The sequence below is a fragment of the Schistocerca americana genome, chromosome 9 (genome assembly GCF_021461395.2).
Source record: "Schistocerca americana isolate TAMUIC-IGC-003095 chromosome 9, iqSchAmer2.1, whole genome shotgun sequence".
NCBI classification, from domain to species: domain Eukaryota; kingdom Metazoa; phylum Arthropoda; class Insecta; order Orthoptera; family Acrididae; genus Schistocerca; species Schistocerca americana.
In genome coordinates, this window is record NC_060127.1 from 85429100 (window position 1) to 85455456 (window position 26357).

A 26357-nucleotide genomic window follows, 5' to 3' on the forward strand; every position below is an offset into this window, starting at 1 on the left:
CAAAGCTACCCATTCTTCTTCTACTGTATTTCTTTCCCCCATTCCTGTGGAATGTAATGTAAATAATTTAACAAATAGGGCAGAAGATAACATTGCCTCAAGGCTCACGGAAAATGTATTCATGCTTAATTTCAACGAAACCATTGTAGACGTGAACTGTTGGGTGTCGCAAAGCGATCGCATAACCAATGAGGTGAAATATTTTACATTCTTAGGATTGAAGATGGATAAATAGCTCTCGTACAAGTAGCATGCAGGATCTTCTGCAGACACTAAATGCTGCTATCTGTATTATAAGAATAATATCCACTGTCTCAACACTGAAACTTGGAATGTTGTTTATTTTTCAAACTTTAAATATAATGTACTCTTTGGTATCACTTTTTGGGAAAGTTTGCGCACTCGAAAACCACACCCTCCAGCGAAAACGTGTCGCAGTACAAAATTGAACTATATTAAATTTCCTAGAAAAAAGGTCCTATTCATTTTTTTCCTCTAGAACTAATGGGTTGTTCGAATAGAGCGCGAGAATGTTGAAAAACTCGCTCGACGCGCATGCACTGCAGCTTACGTAGTTTTTGTAGGCCAGTTTGAGGTAGTTCCTCGACTTGATAGACCACCAGTGTCCCGTATCAAACTGTTCGTCTCAACTTGCTACCTCAGTATGCTACCTCAAATTGGTGCACAAAAACTACGTAAGCTACAGCGCATGCGCTCTCTCCGCACAAACCATCCGTCCTAGGGAAAAAAATGAATAGGACCCTTTTTGTAGGAAACTTAATATAGTTTAATTTTGTACTGCGACGCGTTTACGCTGGAGGGCGCGGTTTTAGAGTTATTCAAGAAAAATGTACAAAAGTGATATTAAATGTGTTGTGTCTCGGGTAGCATTCGGAAAAGAGCGTACGTCCATATGAAGTTTTTGTTTAGAATGACTATCACCCCTGAAACCATATACCTTTGTTCCTGACCCACCCTGTATATCAGAAATAACCACCTGCGTCGTGGGTTGGATTCCACTTCAAACTTTGGATCCTCATATCGCTGTCTGGCTAAATCACTTAAAGGGCCAGAATTGGTTTTGGGCATGCTACCTCTGTATAGTGGTGGTCGGACCAACTTTTTGACTGAGGACAGCTTTACCTTTATTGTACAAAAATCGTCATGTTTCTGTTAACAGACGTTCGCAACTGCAACGCTCAGCGTTTCAGTTAATCATTTTTTGATGTTTGAGACGAAGCAATCGTTGCATATTTCTTGGCTTTTGTGCCACAGACCATTTTTTCTTAATCCTGTTTAACTCATTGCACTTCTCTCCCCAGAATAGGTTATCTGTATAAAAACGTATGTACATGTAACATAAAACTCACATGCATCTGAATGTTTAGCAATGAACACTAACAAGAAAATGGAAGCTATAGCAAAAAAGGAGCGAAAAATCATTAGAAGAGTACTTGGGCCGAGGTTTGAGAATGGGACTTGGAAGCTTAGAAGTAATAGAGAAGTGTATGACAAAATTGAGAAAGTGGGAGATACTATGAGGAAGAGAAGAGTAAGCTTTTACGCCCATTTGAAAAGAATGAATGATGAAAGGCTGACCAAGAAAATATTCATGTTTTTTGACGAGAACCCCAGAACCCAGATTACCTGGTTCAAAGAAGTCAAAGCAGACTTAGAGGAGATGGGTATAGGAGAAGATGATATAACCAACAGAGACTTAATGAGAGACAAAATTCAGCATTTTGAAGGATTTGAAGTGAAGAAGAGAAGAACTGGAGGAACAGTGTGGACAGAAGACCGAAGGGAGCAGCACAGAGAGAGGATGAAGACATATTGGCAGAAGAGAAAAGAGGAGGAGCGCAATAGGAGAAATGTACATTGAAAAATAGTTGTTTAACGCGGTCCCTAGACGGCCAAAATCGGAATAAAAACAAAAAAAACCTCACAAACATGTTTATGGGGCTCCATAAAATGTAACACTCAATTATTTAAGCTAACTTTGAATTATATGGTAGAGTTCGATCTTATTTCTTTGATTCTTAATGTATAAAAGAATTTGAGTGAAGTAATCCAAAAGAAATAAATAAAAGGTGACCATTCACGTATAATGTCTCGTTTACATAAATAACTTACGAAGATGTTGCTCCAGTAACCACATTTACATTGCTGAGGGCTCCAAGTACAATAACGTTGAGCTTGCTAGGCACTTTAAAAGTTTAGCACTGACAGTTAACTTTTCTGTAAATATTCTATGATAAGCCCAGAGTATAGCCGGCCGCGGTGGAGGAGCGGTTCTAGGCGCTTCAGTCCGGAACCGCGCGACTGCTACGGTCGCAGGTTCGAATCCTGCCTCGGGCATGGATGTGTGTGATGTGCTAGGGTTAGTTACGTTTAAGTAGTTCTAAGTTCTAGGGGACTGATGACCTCAGATGTTAAGTCCCACAGTGCTCAGAGCCATTTTTAAGCCCAGAGTATGTTTTTGTGAAGGCATGTTACAAACCTTCCAGTTTCATCTTGTGCTTCCACGTACACTGTTTTTGGGTGAAGCATTATACACTGTCTATTAATTACCATTGCCGAGACTCTTGTCACTTCACTCTTAGTACTATTAATTTTATTGTGTGAAAGGTGAGAGACTTCCCAAGCTGACCTTTCTTGATTTTTTTTATTGTATTCATGGCTGCAGTTTTCAGAAACTGTATTACTACTTTTTGGGGATGAAATTCAGTAATCAGTTGTAAATTTTTATAATGCTTTACTGGTTTTGACAAATTAATTTGTCATCTTCAGACGTTTACAAATATAGAGATATTATAATTCTTTTGATCTTTGTTGTACATTTATATGAAGTATAAAAAGTATATTACAAAAACTTACTTAGTATTGCTTTAGCAGATGTGAAAATCTTCTTCACAGAAGCTTAATGCCATGGTATGCCCTGAAATGTATATATTGTATATGATTATTTTAAACACTGATTGACAGTTTACAGTAACTGAATCACATCTATGTATCTGTTGTGCTAGCAGCAAAGAACATATATAATAGCGTGTGTATAAATAATATGACTTAGGTATATAAAGAAATTATATAGAATACATTTGAAAAAAACATGACATATAATTTTAAACGGCTGCATATCATCTCTTATAGCGTTTGCAAATTAGCCCATTCCTTTTATACAGAGTGAAGCGAAATTCGCGCACTCGGGCTTCGCAGCGGGACCACTCACATGCCAGCGATAAAAAAAATGTCTCTCGCAAAATTTCGTACGGCGAGTGCATCCGGCAGAATAAGGACGTTAAAGAGTGGCAATCTGGCAACACTGTAACCACATGTATGGTAACTAGCTTTGTTAGCACATGTCAGTTATGTTGCACAGTTGGTGCAGAGGATAGAGTTTTGATTAGCATTCAGGAGGTCGTGGGTTCGATCCTGGGTTGGGGAGCATTTTTTCTTTATTTGCTAATTTCATTCCGACATTTCATATTGTAATATAAGCCGTTTCTTACGTCACAAGTATCCTAAATTAACAACATTTTGTAACTCTGAATGTAACAAATACGTGATTAGACAAATAAGAAATAGACAGTTGAAGCAAATGAGCTGTCATAGGACAGAGTAACTACAAAAAGAATGTCAGTTTCGAAATGTTAAAGACGCCCCTGTTCCATGTAATGCGCTTTACCTCTGTGACAGATATTGTTGTGCACGATTCATACCGACATCGCTAATTGCGAAATGTTCTGTTTCGAATTACACTGTGTCCTTGACGGTAATAGACCTGATGTTTCCACAATCGCATCGATAGGGTAATAATAATAATAATAATAATAATAATAATAATAATAATAATAATAATGTTAAACAGCATGCGGTTACCAGATTGTGTTGAAAGGCATGGGACCATGGTGATAACACATTCAAATAGTACCTGAGTTTGTACATTATATGCAAAGCACATTGGTAGTCGTATTGGTAACGTAAAGCCCTAACGAAATGTATGGACCTGAACGAAGCAAGAATAATAGGTGCTACTAATCTCTGGGACCATCGGAGGAGGATAGAAGGAAGACAGGTTTCGCACCTAATGGATGAGGTAATTTTGAAATTCCATGACATGAAAAGGGCTTCTTTCAAGGCTGACCAGTCTTCCATTTCTAAGATTGTAGTAAGTGCAAATGTTTTCTAGAGGTCCCGCTGCAATCGCTGTTGATTAAGACGCCAGATACCATACCACCTGCACTGCGTTTATCAAATAAAAAACTTAGGCTTCAACCCAGGATCGAACTATCGACCTGCTGCATGCTAACCCAAAAATCTATCCACTGCACCAACTTTTTTTTGTTTTGCTTTTTGTACGTTATTGATCGTTCTTTGGTCGTTGCGGACGTCACATGACATCCGGCCAAGTTCGTTTGTTGTTCCTTCCACTCAGTTTTTTTTTTATTACAGAGCCAACCAACTCTCTGACCGAACACGCTGAGCTACAGTGCCGGCATAAAATAGATAAAGTATCACTAACTGAACAGTGCAATTACTGTGTGCTGACAGAGGTAGTTACCATGCATGTGGTTACAGTGTTGCCAGATTGCCACCCTTTAACATCCTTTTTCTGCCGGATGTACTCGCCGGACGAAATTTTGCGAGAGACTTTTTTTTTATCGCTGGCATGTGAAGAGTCGCACTGCGAAGTGTAACACATCGCTTCAATTTACCGTGATAAAAGCTATAGAAAGAATAATTTAAAATTAAGAATAGAATTTTTGGTGGGGAAAATAATGTAGAATCAGAGTTCGGTAATTACAGATCAAAATTATAGTATATCAGGAAGTACTCGTAGTTTAACGTTTAAGTACAGCAAAGCCACGGAATCTCCGTCATGGAGGAGGCATTAACGTAAAACTCTTGTGATGAAAAACCTATAAAAAGACCTGATCGTCATTATTACCGCCTTTTTCCTTGATTGTTTCGTTAAAGGGCGGGGAACCCGTGTCAGTCAGCGAGACAATAATTAGATTGGACTTTATCGTGTTAAGATTCACGATAAACTGTTAGAATATTATGGAGATTAAAAGCGATGTAGTGTACGATCTCTGACTGTTGGTAGTGTGGTGTCACCGCCAGACACCACACTTGCTAGGTGGTAGCCTTTAAATCGGCCGCGGTCCATTAGTATACGTCGGACCTGCGTGTCGCCACTGTCAGTGATTGCAGACCGAGCGCCACCACACGGCAGGTCTAGAGAGACTTCCTAGCACTCGCCCCAGTTGTACAGCCGACTTTGCTAGCGATGCTACACTGACAAATACGCTCTCATTTGCCGAGACGATAGTTAGCATAGCCTTCAGCTACGTCATTTGCTACGACCTAGCAAGGCGCCATTACCAGTTAATATTGAGATTGTAAAACATGTACCGTCAAGAGCGATGTACACCAATTATGGATTAAAGTTAAGTATTCCAGAAGCTATGTACTATTTTTGGCTACTATAATTCCTTGTCATTTTCTAGACCTCACGCCAGCCTGCGTGAGCTTAAACGCGTGCCTTTCGGCTTCCTCCAAACTCTGTGTATTGGCTCCTGCCAATTCACAACAGGTAGCATCGGAGTATTAAGGGGATTTTAAGACTTTGGTGCTAGCTCGGAACTTTACGGACATATAGACGACAGAAACTCAAATTATCTGCTGATACTAGTGAATTCAGAGGTACCGGTATTCAGATAGAACGTGTGGACTTTTGAAAGTGTCATGTGCCGTTAGTTGCGAATCTGGACGTAGAGCGCGTGCATATCGGCATTTGCGGACTATTTAGGTTCCTCCAGGTTAGGAACCTTTTAAATAGACCATCATCCATCACCATCTTAATCCTCGAATATAGAGTGAAAGTGAAATACAAGAGTGTTGTACTTATTTCATTTGCCTAGTACTAATCAGTGAAGGTTTTACGCAACCAAAGCTATTCAGCAGTACGTCAGCACCATCTAGCGGAAAGCGTAGGCATTAACTAACACGCTAACTGAAGCGAACGTTTACGTGTTTTACGGACTGCTTAGTATGAACTTTTGTGGCGCTTTGACGTCTCCACTCCCTCCGAAAGGTGGCGCAGGCTGTCTTAATCATAAAAGGGGAGAGTCTTAGCCGGGCAAATTACTAAATAAAAGCGATATTTGCAAGACTCGCAGTAATAGCAGAACACAAGGCTCGTATCCCAACGGAGAGTCGCCGCTGTCACGTCGGGAAGTAAAGCCGGAAAAACGTATCTACGAGCAGACGTCGACGTGGAGTACCTAAAAATGGAACCACAAGAGAGTTGGGGATGCTTCAGAAGCCTGAGTGCCCGAATTTCGCTTCACCCTGTATATTAGAACTGTGTATCATATTTTTTTCGAATGCATGTCTGGCGTTGTAACAGGCCAGATCAGTCAATCATCCAGACTCCTGCCACTTCAACAACTGGAAACGCTACTGCCCGTCTTAAGGAACCACGTTTGTCTGCCCTGCTAACAGATACTCCTCCATTGTGGTTGCACCTATGGTACAGCTGTCTGAGTCACTGAGGCACACAAGTCACCAAAGCAATGTAGGCCCATTGTGCATGGGGGAGGGGGCGGAAAGGATTCACTTGTAATACAAAATTAATTCTACAACATAAACTATATAAATCTCCATCCAAATATTTTCTGCTCTCTGTCAAATAAATGATCTCCAACAGTAGATTATTAAACAGTGTTTTCCATGTATCCTATACTTAGGGTGACCATATTTTCTTCGGACAAAAGTGGGACTTTCATACATTTTCTTGGCCAAAAAGTGGGACAATTTTTATTTCTCGTTCAATATCACTTTTAATGCTAACATTTCTTCTTCCTCTGCAAATATAGCCTTCACTGATATGTGTGTGTGTGTGTGTGTGTGTGTGTGTGTGTGTGTGTGTGTGTGTACAAAACCAAGCAAAGAATGGAAAGACTGGAAAGAAGTACATTTCAAGTTTTCAGAAATTTACTTATAAATAAATGTAACATTTCTAACACAGAATGTAGAAAGACATACAGTAACAATCACTACAAAAAAAGTTCTTAGTGAACACAAGGAATTTATGGTTCTGTGGATTCCAGACTGCAATAATATTTCTTCGAAGATGAAATTTCATTCAGCAACTCAGGTTTGCCTAATAGGTGTGAATAGAAGTCAGTGCAACTGTATTTAGTGAAGTTTAAACAGGTCAGTAAAATACACTTAACGCTCCTCACCATAAATCTATTCCTCTCATCTGTCCACTGTGACGATAGTAAGCTGACAACTCTTTCAACATTTGCATTGTGGGCAGGGAGAGAAAAGAAGTACTGCGCTATATTAAGCAATTCTCTGAACTGTTCATTACACTGGCAAGATCTGAAAAACGTACACCATTTTTCATGTGCCATCAACTGATTCCATTGATCACTGTCTGTTTCCACTTGTTGTTTTACAAATGACTGTATATGAACTATTTCATCAAATAAGAATTTCATCAAATAAGAATTTACTAGAATGCCCTTTTCATTTAGCCACATTAAAGTATTTTCAACTACTGACCATGCTGGTGGTTCTGTGAGCATCATCCATGAGAATACAGAAAACTCAGCAATTCCCTGTAACCATGAGGATAAATAGTCTACTGAAGCATCATAAAACTGCTATGTCAAATTTCGTAACAGACTGGTCATCACAATCGTTCAGCAGTTTTTTTACACTTATTGGTACAAAATGCTCATTTTTCCTTGAATTTAGACTTGTCAAAGCTTTATTTAAGACTGCTAATACTTCACATATGGATTTATTCTGTTTCTCAATGCTTAGAATGGATTGTTGGAAAACACCCATTTGTGAATGTACAAAAAGTAAATAACTTTCATTTATAGGATCACTGAAAAAACTCTTTAAGATTGCAGGGCACTTTGAGTTAGTCTATGACAAAAATTAAGATTTAAAGGTTCATACATTTTCAAGATCCTTTCTATGGCTGGCAACAATGAAAGCCACCTTATTTTGGAAAAGGTAGTAAATTTTTGAAAGTGACACCAACAAATTCATAGAATTCAGTGAGTTCTGCAACACGAATAGAAAAAATATGGAAATGGTTGTACAACTTCATGACAATGCAGTCAATGTCAACAGGTAAAACATCACAAGCGCTTTGAAGTGTGTTATGAACAACATGTGCTGGACAACCTATGCCAACAACGTTAGAGTTTTTAATTTTTGTTTCAGATGTGTGAAAACATTATTACCCTCTTTCTTCATTAACCCCCCAAAATTACAGTTAGTATTGTCTGCACCAAATGCAACACACTTTGAGATGATACTCAATGACTGTATAACATAAGAAATAAAATTGGAAATTGTTTCGGACTTTCCGTTCTGCAATTCATCAAGATCAAGCAATTTCGCCTGCAGTCCACCCTCACTTACAGAAAAATAGTGAACTATCACAGGAAGAATTTTATGATGCCCATGGTTGCTAGCATCAGTAGACAATTGAAAAGTATTTCGCACTGTTTACAGCAGCTAATACCTGTTTCTGGGAATGCGGAGCTATAACATTGTTGATAATTGCTTCACACTTTGTTCTTCCACACGAAACATTTTCTGCAATCTTAGAATCAGGAAAAAATTTTGTGTTTAGTTGAACACTGCAGTCATTAGAACGATAGCTTTGGTGATGTGTAACATCATGGAATGACAGGGTTCCTTCTGCTGCAGCTACGTTTTTATGTTCCTGTGTATTTGAAGTTACAAAATATCTCGTCATTTTTTGCGAGGAACCTGCCGATCGAAGATTTTTCCTGTGTTTCTCTGATTCTGTATGATGCTTGAGATGAGCAGCACCACCACGAGACACGGCTACAGCACAGTTACATACGTTACATTTTGCTGAACAGTCATTGTCTGTAGCAGTGAAGCAAGGACATTTCCTCTGACGCTCTTCCGAAAACTTTGATTTTCGTTTCGGCATTTCCACGACGTGCTAGCACTTCACGAAACTGGTACTCAGTGCTGACAACAATGGCAAGCAAAAGCAAAGAAAATAAGAGTACGCAATAATTATAGTGCTTAAGCTGTACATCATCAGGGGGTACCAACGTACGGAATGTCAGTTTCAATTGATAGTTTGTAAAATCGACACTCAGAAAATAGTTTAACCACTTTGTAAATGTCTGAAAATAATCCTTGAAAATCGGGACAAATTGCTTGTTTAAGTCGGGTCAAATTTTTGAGCCTCAAAAAGCGGGACAATCCCGATTAATCGGGACGTATGGTCACCCTACCTATACTCCTTTACGTGATGAAGTTAAAGATTGGCCTCAAGCAAGTGTGTTGGGGATCTTGCTACCCTCCCTGTTTACCTTTCCCTGTTGCTTCATAGCCTGGGTTGTGAGTAACTGAATCCACTTTCCCTTCTTCCCTTTTTTCCCCTCTCTCCTCCCTGATGAAGGAACAAAGTTCCGAAAGCTAGGAATGTAAATTTTCAGTTCTGTTTTGTGTGTATCTATCGGCTGTACTGAGCTGAGGTAAGTACTGGCCAGCCCATCTATCTCTTTGTTAGTATTTGTTTCACATCTTATATGAGATTTTCCATTAATCATTAAAATACATTGTACCATTCTACAGAGTGGTGAGTGAGTCAGGTCTCATCACAAGGGAGTAACTTCAGGAACATACTAACAAAAGAAAAATAAATTGTAGAAATTTATTTCGTATGCTGTATTAATAGGGTACTACATAACACTGTTCATGTTTATGCCAGAAAATTTTAATTGCATAAAGTATTAAGAAACTGTAGTAAATGACTACTTCTTGTCTCCTACTGCCAGATGACAATGTTAAGCATATATTCCAGTTTTCCATTTAATGTGTGTAGTGTTGGGGAGCGAAATAACTGATGATGGTCGAAGTAGAGAGGATATAAAATGTAGACTGGCAATGGCAAGGAAAGCGTTTCTGAAGAAGAGAAATTTGTTAACATCGAGTATAGATTTAAGTGTCAGGAAGTCGTTTCTGAAAGTATTTGTATGGAGTGCAGCCATGTATGCAAGTGAAACATGGACGATAAATAGTTTGGACAAGAAGAGAATAGAAGCTTTTGAAATGTGGTGCTGCAGAAGAATGCTGAACATTAGATGGGTAGATCACATAACTAATGAGGAAGTATTGAATAGGATTGGGGAGAAGAAAAGTTTGTGGCACAAATTGACAAGAAGAAGAGACCGGTTGGTAGGACATGTTCTGAGGCATCAGGGGATCACAATTTTTTGCATTGGAGGGCAGCGTGGAGGGTAAAAGTTGTAGAGGGAGACCAAGAGATGAATACACTATGCAGATTCAGAAGGATGTAGGTTAGAGTAATGAAACACGTATGTAACATAGCAGCGATGGCGAGGCATTGTAGCATCTGTGACCAGAGAGTATGCGCTTGACCGCGCGAGTGTTGCGAGCGGTTCTCAGTCAGTAGTCAGTCAGTTGTCGTTGCGAGTCCGTCAGTAGTAGTCGTTGCGAGTCTGTAGCTCGGTTTAGTCGTCATGCAGAGCGGTCGGTCAATAGTAGCAGCCCAGTGCGGTGGTGTGATGTAGGCGGTCGGCAACACTGGTCAAGATGGTGAATAAGGTATACCATTAATTAATATAATCATTAGATAATGTAAAAATTTATTTATTGTAATTATTCTCCAACAAGTTCCCCAATAATAATTTTTATTTCAAAAGCATTTTTTCAAAAATTTAATTTTTTATTGAACTAAAGATCTCGTTGCACTTCCCATTTCATTCCACTTCTTTTGAAGAAAAATTTCACTAGAATCAAAAAAAAAAACAGAATATTATTATTTGCAATGCAGTTCCTCCAAGCGGTGCGCAACAACAAGAGCAGATATGTGACATCCATTTATTCCGAGGTAAGACTTTAATTCTGATTGTTTTACACAGGGCCAAAGACCGATATTTCGGTTTAATTAAATTTTCTTATCACTGAATGGACTTTAATTTTTCATGAGGAATTTATATTTGAGTCAGATTGCGAATTTCACATTTTTGTTGCCATTTTCAATACCTCTCATTGTGGGCGAGGTTACAATTTGCGCAATGTCCATTAGCATTCATAATTAAATATTGTCATATCTCTTTCTTTCAAATTTTTGTGGGGAGGTTACACTCGGCTCCCATTTCTATTAAGTATTGTCCATTTTCTTTCTTTTAAAATTACGGTGGGGAGGTTACACTTGGCGACACCCAGTCCAGGATCGTATTTCGTTGAGAGTCTTTTGAACAACAGTCAGATATCTGCTCTTGTTTGCTTAGATATAATTAGGATTTGGCGCAACGCTTTTATTAACTTGTAATTTTTTTTTTCTACAGGTCAACGGCAATTCGTTGCTCTATTGTATTTGTATGTTGCTTTTGCATTTGTGCTTATTGTTTTGTGAATATTTGTGACTGTTGCAAAAATGCCGCGAAAGACTGTGAATAGTGTATCGCGAGGTATTTTGAATGAAATTACCGACTTAAACAGCGTGACCGATAGTAATTATGACACGCAGTGTGATGATGACAATCCTGCGTCCACTAACAATCAGTGCATTATAACCACTAGTGATGACTTTTATATTAATGATAAACAAGCGAACTCAATTGTCTCGTCTGTTAATTTGACGACAATTGATGACGCGGGACGCTCTACGGTAATGAGCGCTGCCGAGCTTAACACACCCGATTTGGAAAATTTAAGTGACGAACAGACGAATTTGTCTAATGAAAATGAACAGGATACACAAAGTAAGACGGATTTATTTAATTCCGAAATAGTGAGTGACAGTGTACATCGGACTGATAATCCTTTTTGTAAGTTGCAAAATGACCAAATGGTCACACAAAGTGCGACAACTGCAGGTACATCATTAAACAGTACAGAGAATGGAGTAGATAATGTTACATTGGGTCAAATTATGGCAATATTGCTGCAAAATAAGGAAGATAACAAACAAGTTAAGGAAAGTTTGAAACAACTTAATAAAATTAATGAAAAACTAGACAACAATGATGAAAACGTCAAGCAACTTAGTGAACAGGTCAGACAACAAAATGAAAAATTTGACGACAATTCGAGGCAGCTTAGTGAACAAATTAAAGCTGTTGCCCCGCAGTGTCATGACACTAAGGAACAGTTGCGCGCGGAAATTGAGGCGTGTTCACAAAAAAATAGCGAAGAAATTAAATCTGTTGCGCAAGAATTAAGAGAAATGCAAACAGTCGCAACAGAAACACTCAGAGACGAAATTAGCGGAGTCGCTAAACAATGCTCTGAAAAAGCTGCACAATTACGGGACGAGTTTAAAGCAATGACGGTAGAACTTTCGCGCACTATGGACGCAAAGATAGACGCGAAATTCGAACAGCAGAACACTCAGATTAACGAGCGCTTTAGTCAGCACATACAGAACAGTGATACGCGTTTCCGCAGATTTATTCAAGATCAAAACAAAGTAAAACGACAAGTCATGGAAACAATCACTGCACAAAGACAAGAGGACAAACGTAAAATATTCGCGAAAGCGAAGACGTATGTAGACAATAATATTACTACAGTGTCCGACAAAATTAATACCATAGAACAATTGAACGCGGAATTGCGGGATGAAATTTCTGACCTTAAATCAAAAACAGATACACACACAGTAAATATTCAAACAGTGACAGATAGATTCGAACAATTAGATCTAACACAGGATTGTGATGTTATCAAAGGTGATGTTAAAAAACTGAGCGAAACTACGCGCAAGTTGCAAAAACAGATTAATGCGTCTGATTCTAAAACCGATGATCAGGTTAAAATACTGACTGAAAAATGTGATGAATTGGCCAGTCGTATTGATGCTATCGAAAACACTAATGACAATAAATTAGACGATACTGCACCGGTTTCATTTATCCAAACGCCTGAATTTCAAAATTTACAGCAGACAATTAATGAGATCGATTCATCTAACAACACGTTACGTAGGAAGTTATCAAATTTACAACAAGAAGTAACAGAGTTGAAAACTATTTCAGTCACCAATACGTCACAGAATCCGCCACTTTGCGAACATTTGTCAGACTTACGCAGCGTGTATAATGTGAACAATTTACAGCAACTACGCGACTTAAAATCCGAAAAGCCACGCGACTTAAAATCTGAAAAGCTACGCAACTTGAAATCCGAAATGACACAGACGAACAGATACACACACAAACCTGAACGTGTTATCAAACTGAGTGACGAGAACGTAGATTTCGAGCAATTTGCATTTGTAAGAAAATCTAAAGAATTTAATAATGACAGAACACAGATACACGCTTTGCACTGTATACGACAATTTATCTTTGTACATTCACCGCTATTACCTGTAATGGAGAAACTAGCTTTGAACTTGGGACAATTTGCTATTGTATTTTCATCAGCATTACGTATTATGCAGAAACTAGAGTTAACATGGTTACAACAATTTGGTTTTGGAATTTTACCGCCATTGCCTGTAACACAAAAGCTAAAATTTATTTGCAGTGCGTAATAGACCTCAGGGGATTCATTACGCTTTAATGAATATGTGCCGTAGCGAGCATAGGGCCCCGAGCTGTAGTAGTGCTGTTTCATCTTTAGTTTTCTGCACTGCTGCCTTCTCTTCTACTATCCTTTATATCTATCCAAACTGCTCTTTAACTATTGCTCTACCTAGTATTAAGAAACATGTAATGAAAACCGGATATGACAAATATTTTACCGAATGTGACAATTTTCAGTAGGCACTCCCGTAATGACAACTACCGCCGTAATTTTAATTACAGATAAAATCGTAATCATCAGTATGTGTAAAATTATTAGTAACAGGAACCACATTTTTGGTAACAATACACGTTTTTCACCACAACAGCATGAAAGTCAACCGCTTAGCATACCTAACCAACAATGCAGTCTACAAGGTCAACCAAACTTTAATGTTTCGCCGCGTGCACGTATAGTCCCAGCTCCAACAAATGGTAACGCATGGCAGCAAAGAAATAACTACGTACAGACAACACTGTATTTCAATTCCCATCGCAATACACCGTATAGGAATGACTATTACGACAGACGTAAAAAAAATGATGAGCACAATTTTCAGCGTACATTTAATAACAGTCGATCTTATGAGCAGCAACAACATCAGCAACAACAAATAATCATGAATGGAACAGACAATAGGTGTCATCCATAGCGTAACACGTCAATAAGAAATAACAGAGCAGTTCATATAGTGGATATGCCACAGCATCCTCCCGTAAAATAAATAATAGCACGTACGACAGAATTTTACCAGACACAGTACAGATTGCATATTGCAGTAACGCAAACATTACTTTTGTCACGCAGAATTTTGTTCACGAGAATGTTATTTGAAACATGCTTTGTTGAATGCTCCACTGTTATCGTATCCAGATCTTACTAGAAATTTTTCCATTGCCACTGACAGTTCCAATACCGCTTTAGGCGTACACATTTTCCAGGAAATTGAAGAAGACGGTTCTACAGTAATTAAAAACATCGCATTTGCAAGTCGCATTCTGTCACCTGCTGAACGAAATTACTCTGTTACAGAATTGGAAACATTATGTGTTGTATGGGCTTTCACGAGATTTAGGCACTTTCTTTATGGCAGACATACCACCGTTTACACAGACCACAGAGCGATACAATTTTTACTCTCGGCTAAATTTACTCACGACAGGTTAAGTAGATGGAAACTATATTTACAAGAATTTAATTTTACGATTGTTCACATTCCCGGCACGCAAAATGTTATAGCAGACGCACTATCGCGTTCTCTCGGCAACAATCAGCAAGACGTAGCAACCAACTTCTGCAAAACAAATTTCAGTGTCATGTACATTCAGCAAGTTGCATTTGAAAACTTTATTTCATCGTCATTACAGGACATAGCGCAAGAGCAAAATAAGGACAATGTGTGGAAAGAAATTAAACACCTTTGGCAAGATAGGAATAATGTTACGATTAGAAACCACTACACTGTACGCAATAACATTCTGTTTCGCCGCTCTCATCCTGACAGCAACATTTGGTTATTATGCATTCCTGACGAACTGGTTAACAAACTAATTTGGTACACTCATTTAAGTTACGCACATTACGGAGCACGAAAATGTTTTCTTGTATTGAGACAGAACTGTTATTTTACTAACATGGAAAAACGTATACGACGAGTTTTAGCGTCTTGTAAAATTTGCCAGAAAGCTAAATCAGACACCACTTCACATATTCCTCCATTATATCCCATTATACCTGTTAAGTTAAGACACATGGCCGCAGTAGATATTTTTGGTCCAATTCCGAGAACTAACAGAGGTTTTTGCTACATTTTTGTCGCTGTTGAGCTCACTTCAACATTTGTTACTTTCACTCCGTTACGCAAAGCTACTGCTAAAACTGTTTCGAAAGCATTTGTGAAACATTTTCTATTTCATGTAGGGCATGTAATGAAAGTAATTTCTGACAATGGATCACAATTTCGTAGTAGTGTATGGACACGCATGTTACGAGCTAGAAACATTTCTCCGATTTATATATCCAAGTACCACGCTTCTTCGAACCCCTGTGAAAGATTAATGAAAGAAATTGGTAAACTGTGCCGAATATACTGCCACAAAAGACATATTGATTGGGATACACACATACTCTCATTCCAAGATGTAATTAATTCCATTCCAAATGAATCCACTATGCTATCTCCGACTGTTATACTGAAAAACGTTGAACCACCGAACAAAATTAAAGAATTAATAGAATTTCCCAAAAGTCGTCGCCTACGACACCACGAAATAATTGACATTGCACTGAAGAACATCAAACGTGCCGCAGAGCGCCGGAGAAGACAGCAAAAACAGGTTTGTACACGCCGCGACTTCCACGTTGGACAGAAGATATTGATACGTACACACTATTTATCCAGCAAATTAAAAGGTAAGTGCAGTAAATTTGAACTTCTATACGCAGGTCCATATCGGATTCGCAGCATCCCTCACCCCAATGTTGTACACGTCGAAACTTTGAGAACCAGAAAATCGAAAGGCAATCACCATATCTCAAACATTAAACCGTTTATTGAGTGAAACCACTGTATGATTCAACACACTATGATGCCATTTACTAATGCAATTATTTCACGTGACTAATTACTGATGATTATCGTATTTTTTCTTGGCAAGTGCCCGGCAAGGTAAGGTTAGCAGGTCGCTTTTCTTGTCGTTACACATCAGACCGTGCACATTTTCTACTTTTTTGTGTATATGATTGTACTCCAGTTTTGTTTGTATGCACTATGAAATAGTTAAGATATAACACACACCAGTCGACTTTGACATTTTTTTTTGCCTTATGACATCTCAACATCGTGACTGTTTCACATTTTTTTTGCTGCTGCATTGTATTATTCTGTGTACATTTTTGCATCTGAACACTGTCAACGTCTTTAACATATTACGTTTTCTGTCATGTTATGCTGTATGGTTAATTATGTCACCATAAACCAGTCATTATCTAGTGGGTATATGATTTAAATGCAGGACGTTAATCTTTGTTCATCAATTTCAGAAAGGAATGATGATTCTAAGAAATAAATTTAACATAAATGGGAATTTCACCCACGGAATAAACGAAAGGAGATGCAATAACTTTATGAGGAAGAGTAAATGGATCAGGATTAACAGGCATTAACAAGAATATACTATACTCATCGAAGAATAGCAGTCTTAACTAATTTTTTCTTTCAGAATACAAGGTGATTGATACAGGCTGTCAGAGAGAACTACACATCTTAGTTTTAGTGATGAAATATGCTAGAGATAAGGAATAGTTGAATAATGAGTAATGAAGTGATTTTTTGCAGATGATAATGAATACTGATGAATAATGATGAAGGATATGCTGTTATGAATAATGAAGTTTTTCTTTACAGGTGATGATAATAATGAAGTTATGATAATATGGATAATGAAGTGATGGATAATGAAGTTTTTTCTTTACAGATGAGGATAATGTTGAAGTAATGTATTTATGCTACGTAGTTATTTAAGTATTTGTTGCAGTTTGCTTTGACAGCAGGTGTTACATTGCATAGTAGGATGACTGAAAGTTTTGGAAAGGACAGCTATGGAACACATTTTTATACACACTTCACTGCCTGTTAATTCGAAGTTCACTACTTTTCAGCATAGTGTGCGTTTCTTCTTTCAGGTCAATAATCCGTTTTTGTATTTTTTTCCAGGAGAAGTTTTTCATGACACTTACTAAACCTGTTACTTATTATACCTGTTCTAGTACTTGCATTTTTATATTTTTTACCCATTTGTGTTTATCATTTATAAATGTGATCACATGTACTGCCTTGTTACATAATCTTGCTACAGCTGACTCATGACGAATGACGTTACCTATCCTCATTTGCAGCAATAGGTCAAAAGCAAAAAGTATTATGCCTCAGCAATTAATTATCGATCCCAACGCAATGCATTGCTACCAAAAAAATGTATTACCAGTCCCACATAATGTCACTAGTTTATGATAATTCTGAATAATACTGATCAACTCTGAATAGCATGTCACTTGAGTAATGACCTCTTAATGAGACTATATTCAAAATGATGCTTTGTCACTAGCTAATAACTGCCACTGTTTATTGTAATGATACCACTTATAATGCCTGTGATTATTAATGATTTGACTGTAATTAACTGATTTTAATAATGACTTTGTAATGGTCTGAATACTACTGAAGGAGGAACACTGTTTATTGTAATGTTACCACTTATAATGTCTGTGATTATTAATGCTATGACTATAATTAACTGATTTTTAATAATGACTTCGTAATAATCTGAATAATACTGAATGATGATTCTATTCAATACTTGCTGGCCGCTGAGTGCCAATAATTAATGTCACTCCACGAATTGTGATTAATTATGCCATTGATTAGCTCTTGTTTCCAATGTTGATACTTTGTAACCAGAAAAGAATGTGACTGTTTAATAATGCTTTGTACTTAGAAGAAGGCTGATGATTCTTAATAGATTGGAATGACAAATGATTAATTAACTGTCATTAGGATGTTTTGTAATTAGAAGGCTAATGAATCTTAATTACTGTTTAATAATGCTTTGTAATTAGGAGAAGGGTAATAATTCTTACTACATTGGAATGACACAATTAATTAGCTATGGTACTGTTTAGTAATGCTTTGTAATTAGGAGAATACTAATGATTCTTACTATATTAGAATGACAAATGATTAATTAACGACAAATGATTAATTAATTGTAATTATACAAATGATTAATTAACTGTAACTAGACAAATGATTAATATGATTAATTAACTGTAATTAGACAAATGATTAATATGATTAATTAACTGTAATTAGACAAATGATTAATTAACTGTAATTAGACAAATGATTAATTAACGACAAATGATTAATTAACTGTAATTAGGAGAAGGTTAATGATTCTTAATTATACTCTGTAACTGAAAAGAATGCGATTATTTCATAATGCTTTGTAACCAGGAAAAGAAGGCTACTGATTCTATGTACAACAATTAATGAACATTTTTCTGTAATACTACATACTTGGTACAGAAATGTTCAATAACTGGGCTATGAATGCCACAAACTACTAATTAATTCTGTAATTGTCAATATTATGTGACTTGATGTCCTTCACCTCATAAGCTGACTACCCTGAATTACTGCAATGTCCATTTGTCCTGTTTATCCTAGTGATCATGGAGCACTATTTTTGGTTTTGCACTAATTCTACGTTGGTGTGCCTTGTAAGAGTGTGGTGTTGACACGACATGCTGTCCACCACCATGAGCGATGAAGACATTATTATGGTCCCACTGTTTGGTGTACCTAATGTACTGCCAAAATGAAAACATGGAACATTACTACGACAGTTCAGTGTCTTGGCTACACTGATAAATTCTGATGGGAAAAGAACTTCAAGTTGTGTCACTTGGTGTTGTACTTCTGTGGAAAGATATGGACTTTCAGAGCAGCTGTGTGCAATCTAAAGTGCTACAACCATGATGCAATCCTTCCCTTTCCTATCCTGATTCTTGTCACATAAAAAAAAAAAAAAAAAAAAAAAAAAATTTTTTGGTAACATCATTTATGTTCATAGGTTATACATTTTTCGATTCGCTGAACTCCAATGCGAGTACACTTATGTCACTTGTCAACATAATATTTTTTGCCAGTCTGTTTATTTGTTCTGCATATGCTAAAGAATTTTTTCAGTGCCTGTGCACTTTATTATCTGTCAAATAATTTGTATATACATTTTTCTGATTTGCTACTATGTTTTGTATTCACATTTTGTCTTTGTCTGATATATTTTGTACTTAGTGCGTGTGCACAACATTTAAATATTCTGTAAGTTGTAGGATTTTGTTAATTAAAGAAAAATTTTGCCGCGCTTGGCAAGTCCAAATGACTCACCATCGCTGCCAAATTTTTGCCCCCCCAGTGGAGGGTTATGAAACACGTATGTAACATAGCAGCGATGGCGAGGCATTGTAGCATCTGTGACCAGAGAGTATGCGCTTGACCGCGCGAGTGTTGCGAGCGGTTCTCAGTCAGTAGTCAGTCAGTTGTCGTTGCGAGTCCGTCAGTAGTAGTCGTTGCGAGTCTGTAGCTCGGTTTAGTCGTCATGCAGAGCGGTCGGTCAGTAGTAGCAGCCCAGTGCGGTGGTGTGATGTAGGCGGTCGGCAACACTGGTCAAGATGGTGAATAAGGTATACCATTAATTAATATAATCATTAGATAATGTAAAAATTTATTTATTGTAATTATTCTCCAACAAGTTCCCCAATAATAATTTTTATTTCAAAAGCATTTTTTCAAAAATTTAATTTTTTATTGAACTAAAGATCTCGTTGCACTTCCCATTTCATTCCACTTCTTTTGAAGAAAAATTTCACTAGAATCAAAAAAAAAACAGAATATTATTATTTGCAATGCAGTTCCTCCAAGCGGTGCGCAACAACAAGAGCAGATATGTGACATCCATTTATTCCGAGGTAAGACTTTAATTCTGATTGTTTTACACAGGGCCAAAGACCGATATTTCGGTTTAATTAAATTTTCTTATCACTGAATGGACTTTAATTTTTCATGAGGAATTTATATTTGAGTCAGATTGCGAATTTCACATTTTGGTTGCCATTGTCAGTACATTTGATTGTGGGCAGGTTACGCATAGAGCCATGTCCATCAACATTTCTAATTAGTATCGTGCTTTTCTTTTAAAATTTTTGTGGGGAGGTTACACTTGGCCCCCATTTCTATTAAGTATTGTCCATTTTCTTTCTTTTAAAATTACGGTGGGGAGGTTACAGTAAGTACTGGGAGATGAAGAAGCTTGCACAGAATAGAGTAGCATGGAGAGCTGCATCCAACCAGTCTCAGGACTGAAGACAACAACAACAACAACAACAACAACAGTGTTACTGAGGTTTGTTTACAGTTCTCGCTGGTTAATTTAGTGTTTGCAGTGATTTAAAAAACCAGTATCAAAAATTCAGTTTATTTGTAGAAGACATGAGCAGTGCGACATGCTTCCACTTTATTTTTAAATTTCTGGAGATTCCAGATTTTGTACTATATCAGTTGTTTTTTTTTTTAAGTGTTCTTGAGTAATGCATGTGGTAGTACAATGGGGTTGGAAAGGGCATTTATCTGGGTGGATGCCTGCGCTGCAGTGCATTCTCCAATAAAGAGTGGAAGTATGTCGAATACTCTTAACTGAACTGGACCAAGCAGCGCTGGTGGGAAGACTCCACAGCAGTGGTTCCTATGAACGAATGCTCACCTGAATGGGCTGCATAGTTTTGGAACCAAACGCCCCGAACTTACACCAAAAGAGTGTCATCAGAAATAATAGGCAAAGGGACAATAAGCAGTCTTTGTTGGCTATGTTGAAAATGTTGATAGTTTTCGCTTATGGATGAAAGTAGATCGACAGGTCAAAGTAAGTAAAACTAAGGAAAAAGAACAGAAATGGATATCTTACTTAAATATTATTGTATTGCTTACTGTCTGTATCTGCACCCGTTAACGTGGACGGCTCCAGAGGCTATCAAAATTTCAGCAGATAAAGTAATAGTAAGAACTGTGGTCACATAGTCCTGGCACACAAATTATGTTGACCTCTGTGGCTATCGCTTGTGGACTCGTCCTCCGAAGGGAAATTTACTCTTTGAAATACAAGAAGAAATGTCCAACTTAGGGGATTCACTTCAAGATTCCCCACTCGTGAGTTTTGTTGTTGACGCTGCTCCACGCAATGTAGAAGTTATACAGTGAGTTAACATGACATTGTCTTGATTATTTTTATCAAAATAAATAATAAATGGATCAAATGGCTCTAAGCACTATGGGACTTAACATCTGAAGTCGTCAGTCCCCTAGACGTAGAAACTACTTAAACCTAACTAAGGACATTACACACTACCATGCCCGAGGCAGGATTCGAACCTGCAAACCGTAGCAGCAGCGCGGTTCCGCACTGAAGCGCCTAGAACCGGTCGGCCACAACGGCCGGGCAAAATAAATACAGATCTGAAGTGATGTGTGTGCAAATATATCGATATACTGAATCATTTTCCTCAGTAGATGTGTTAACATGCTCAATCAACAGATTCAGTTCCATCACCGTCGTACATTAGCAGTACTGCGTATCAGCCATTCTGCACTGCAATCACTCTTCACTCCATCGGCAGTACGGACTCAAATTAATCTCTTCTTCCTTAAGGTTCACACTGCAGCGCTGCTCTCAACACGGGAAGAACTGTCCAGGCGTCTCGGAGTGAACCAAAGCGATTTTGTTCGCACATGGAGGAGATAAAGAGAGACAGGAACTGTCGATGACATGCCTCGCTCAGGCCGCCCTAGGGCTACTACTGCAGTGGATGGCCGCTACCTACGGATTATGGCTCGGAGGAACCCTGACAGCAACGCCACCACGTTGAATAATGCTTTTCGTGCAGCCACAGGCCGTCGTGTTACGACTCGAACTGTGCGCAATAGGCTGCATGATGCGCAACTTCACTCCAGAGGTCCACCGCGCGGTCCATCTTTGCAACCACGACACCGTGCAGCACGGTACAGATGGGTCCAACAACATGCAGAAAGGACCGCTCAGGATTGGCATCTCGTTATCTTCACCGATGAGTGTCGCATATGCCTTCAACCAGACAATCGTTGGAGACGTGTTTGGTTGCAACCCTGTCAGGCTGAACGCCTTAGACACACTGTACAGCAAGTGCAGCAAGATGGAAGTTCCCCGCTGTTTTGGGATGGCATTATGTGGGGCTGACGTAGCCACTAGCGATTATGGAAGGCGCCGTAACGGCTGTATGATACATGAATGCCATCCTCCGACCGATATTACAACAATATCGGCAGCAAATTGGCGAGGCATTCGTGTTCATGGACGACAATTTGCGGCCCCATCGTACACATCTTTTGAATGACTTCCTTCAGGATAACGACATCGCTCGTCCGCAGGTCGTGGTCGTGCGGTAGCGTTCTCGCTTCCCGCTTCCCGCGCCCGGGTTCCCGGGTTCGATTCCCGGCGGGGTCAGGGATTGTTTCTGCCTCGTGACGACTGGGTGTTGTGTTCTGTCCTTAGGTTAGTTAGGTTTAAGTAGTTCTAAGTTCTAGGGGACTGATGACCATAGACGTTAAGTCCCATAGTGCTCAGAGCCATTTGAACCATTTGAACGACATCGCTCAACTAGTGGCCAGCTTGTTCTCCGGACATGAACCCTATCGAACATGCCTGGGATAGATTGAAAAGGGCTGTTTATGGATGACGTGACCCACCAACCACTCTGAGGGATCTACGCCGAATCGCTGTTGAGAAGTGGGACAATCTGGACAAACAGTGCCTTAATGAACTTGTGGATAGTGTGCTACGGCGAATACAGGCAAGCATCAGTGCAAGAGGACGTGCTAGTGGGTATTAGAGCTCTGAAGGTGGTACAACATGCAATGTGTGGTTTTCATGAGCAATAAAATGTGCAGAAATGATGTTTATGTTGAGCTCTGTTCCAGTTTCCTGTACAGGTTCCGGAACTCTCGGAACCGAGGTAACGCGAAACTCTTTTTGATGTGTGTAGAAAGAAGTTTCAAGAAGCGCTGAGAACATTATCTTCAGAACATATGATAAAAATTTCTAATAAATAAAAAATTATACAAGTGGCCATCCCTAAAATTGGTAGCTTTTCTACCTAAAAATCGTGGCTTTTGGGAGATTTCTCAGGAACCGCCCATGAACAAATGGTGCTTTTATAAGCTGCCTAAGATCCATCCAAGATCATACCCAATGGAAAATAACCAACAGATTTGCTCAATTTTTCTGGTATGGGTGAAGTGTGTAGCTTTTAAATTTTACGTTATACTATAGGATAGCTAGATTATGGCTATTTTTCTGATAGGTATACAAATGGTCGCTGGGCCAAGGACTGTCCAAAACAGTTGGCCCTTGTCTCTGTGGTCAATTTAATCCGAGATATGACCCCTGAAAAATCACATTTTCGCGCGTGGCTTTTTGGATTTTACTGGAACCGATTATTATCATTATGTATAGTCTGTATAATAATCGTATACTTACAAAGAAAAAAGATGACAAAAACAATTATAACACTGCCGATACGAAGCTCGATAAGAAAAATGCCTATGATAATGCCTATTACAGTTGCTACTAAGAGCCCCAGGGTTTCCACAACCATCCATGAAAGAAGCATGCTAGCTTTTTCCTGAAATGTAAAAGAAAAAGTTGACATTAATAGTACAGATTTGCTTCTTTAATTTAATACACGTCATTGTTGGCACACTGTATTTCTTATTCTAAAAAGACTCCCCTGACATCGACTGGTAAAAAAATCAAAATAAAAAAATCATATCAACAAGTCTAATGAAATGTGATTGTTACCAAAATTAAATACTGTGAAGTGAGAAGTAACAACAATAATACAGAGAAATAAAGTTTCAGTATTACAAATACAAGGATAGAAGAAAAATTTTCAAACAAAATTTGTTCAGTTTCTGACGAATACAGTGAATTTCTGAAGTAAGACTTTTCACCTTAACGGCTCCAGTGATGAGAAGTACGCTACAAATAGCCTGGATAATGCCAAATACGAGGACTGTCACCAGCTCTCGCTTAGTATCTACAATGCAAACATGAAATTTATCAGTGTCTTTCTCCTACGTAGGAGCTAGATTTTTACGTAATATCAATATGCAAAATATAGAAGTATATATGTAATGAAAATGGTTAAAAAACATAAGAAAAAATACAATATCACAAATATATTATATTAAATATTTGAAATAAAACCATTTCAGCTGAAAGCAGCATCTGAATTACATCGTAGCTTTCTGTATTATCTAAATATGCACATAGACGGATCAGTAACACAAAAATTGTACTAAGAAGATATAATTTAAATTAGTTAACTGTACATTCTCAAAGTCTACCTGACGGTAGTGGAAGAACGTTATTTTCGGTTACATCTCTTCCCTACAAAGTCCATCATCACTGAAGTTACTAAGATACCCTTCACGAACTACAACATTCGTACCGAAATTTTCTAGAGCTATAAAATGTTACTGATTAGAAATGTTCTTGAAAGAGCCAAATGATCTTTCCTCATCACAAGAAGTTGATGGTGCAAATTTTAGGAAGCGAAATATTAATGGAGAAATGCCGTCTGGGGCGTCTTCTTCTCCCCCATTGAGGACGTGGCAGATAGCAACAAAAGTCCAGCAGCTTGAATTTCTTGCCAAAACGGAACATAGTGTGCCCAATATCAGGTCTAATATGTCATCTTTCATTTGACATTCTCAACAACTGCCGAGATGCAGAGCGTTGAGGAAAAATTGTTTGGCACTTATATGAAATCGTTTTACTTGCTTCGGGATAGCTGGTACATGCTCCTTCTGCAGTACGTTGCACTTAGAGTTGTAAGACTAGCGCACGTTACCTGCGTTGCCTGCACGTTAGGTGTGTTGCATACCTATTGGGCGTTGCCTCATAATGAATGCTTTCTTAATATATGCGATCAGTCTCTCACTACATTCGCATAAAAACCGTGGTGGTGAACCATCTAGAAACTGAGAGGAGATATACAGGGTGTCTCAAAATAATGTATACACCCTTTGAAATTGAATATCTCTTTAACTAAAGGAGACGGAAATACAATTTTTGCGGGTAACGATTCAGAAGACGGTGAAAAACATAACAACGCTTTCTTTTGTTTCGGGATTGTAAACAAACATGGCGTATTCGTTGGATCAAGTAAATGGGTGCTAAAATGTTACTGGAAAACGGAGAAAGAGTGGGGTACGACGCCATTGGAGGCTTTAAGTTGGAACACCACCCCAACAAGGGTAACAATTACAAGAATCCGAGATAAGTTTGATGTCGAAGGAACGGTGCAGAATATGAAGAACGCAAATTGCGTAGGAACGATTCGAAGCTATAATTATTTGGTCGGATAAAGCGACCTTTAAACTTAACAGAACAATTAACCGCCATAACTGCGTGTACTAGGCCAGTGGGAATTCGTACTTAACCGAGGAAAGGCATATTAATCTACCAGGAGTATCAGTCTGGCGTGGTCTGTCTTCAAGAAGTTTAATCGGGCCATTTGAAAATACTGTCACAGGCGACTCTTACTTAGAAATGCTGTATATGATAACACCTGGTCTTAGCGACTTTTTTTGAAAATGAAAATTATTCCAACAGGATGGGGCGCCGCCTCATTTTCACACTTATGTGAGGGCTTCTCTCAATCGTACAGTTCCTGGCAGATGGATAGGACGAAGAGGGAGTGTGGAGTTTCCAGCTCGATCTCCTGATTTAGGTGCTCTGGGTACTCTAAGAACACAGCTTACACTGCAAGACCATAAACATGTGACAGTCTTTAAGAGCGAAGTGAGGAAGCCTGTAATGCTGTTTCTTTAGGAACATTATATGCGGCATGTCGGTCTGTTTGTTGTAAGTCATTGCCGACGGTGTATTGAAGTGAAAGGAGGCCATTTTAACGTATACCCCATTTAGTTGTGCCTTAAGGTACGCCACAAGGATTGTACTATATTTCTATCTCCCTTAGTTAAAGAGATATTCAATTTCAAAGAGTGTATACATTATTTTGAGACACACTGTATAAAGGACCAGGTACTCAAGATAACATTTTTGTCTTACATAGTTATCCTCCTA

The 26357-nt window shown here is 38.4% G+C and overlaps 1 protein-coding gene across 1 annotated transcript in view; it reads right to left on the reverse strand.

Annotated features, from left to right (window-relative positions):
- Positions 1–2129: 2129 nt before the first annotated feature.
- Positions 2130–26357, reverse strand: part of LOC124550685 — a 45758-nt gene continuing 21530 nt past the window's right edge. Inside the window, exons 4-6 of the mRNA XM_047125410.1 lie at positions 24218–24303; positions 23745–23889; positions 2130–2206 (exon numbers count right to left, since the gene is read on the reverse strand). Coding sequence (XP_046981366.1) covers positions 2130–2206; positions 23745–23889; positions 24218–24303 — 308 coding nt within the window. The remainder of the gene's footprint in view (positions 2207–23744; positions 23890–24217; positions 24304–26357) is intronic.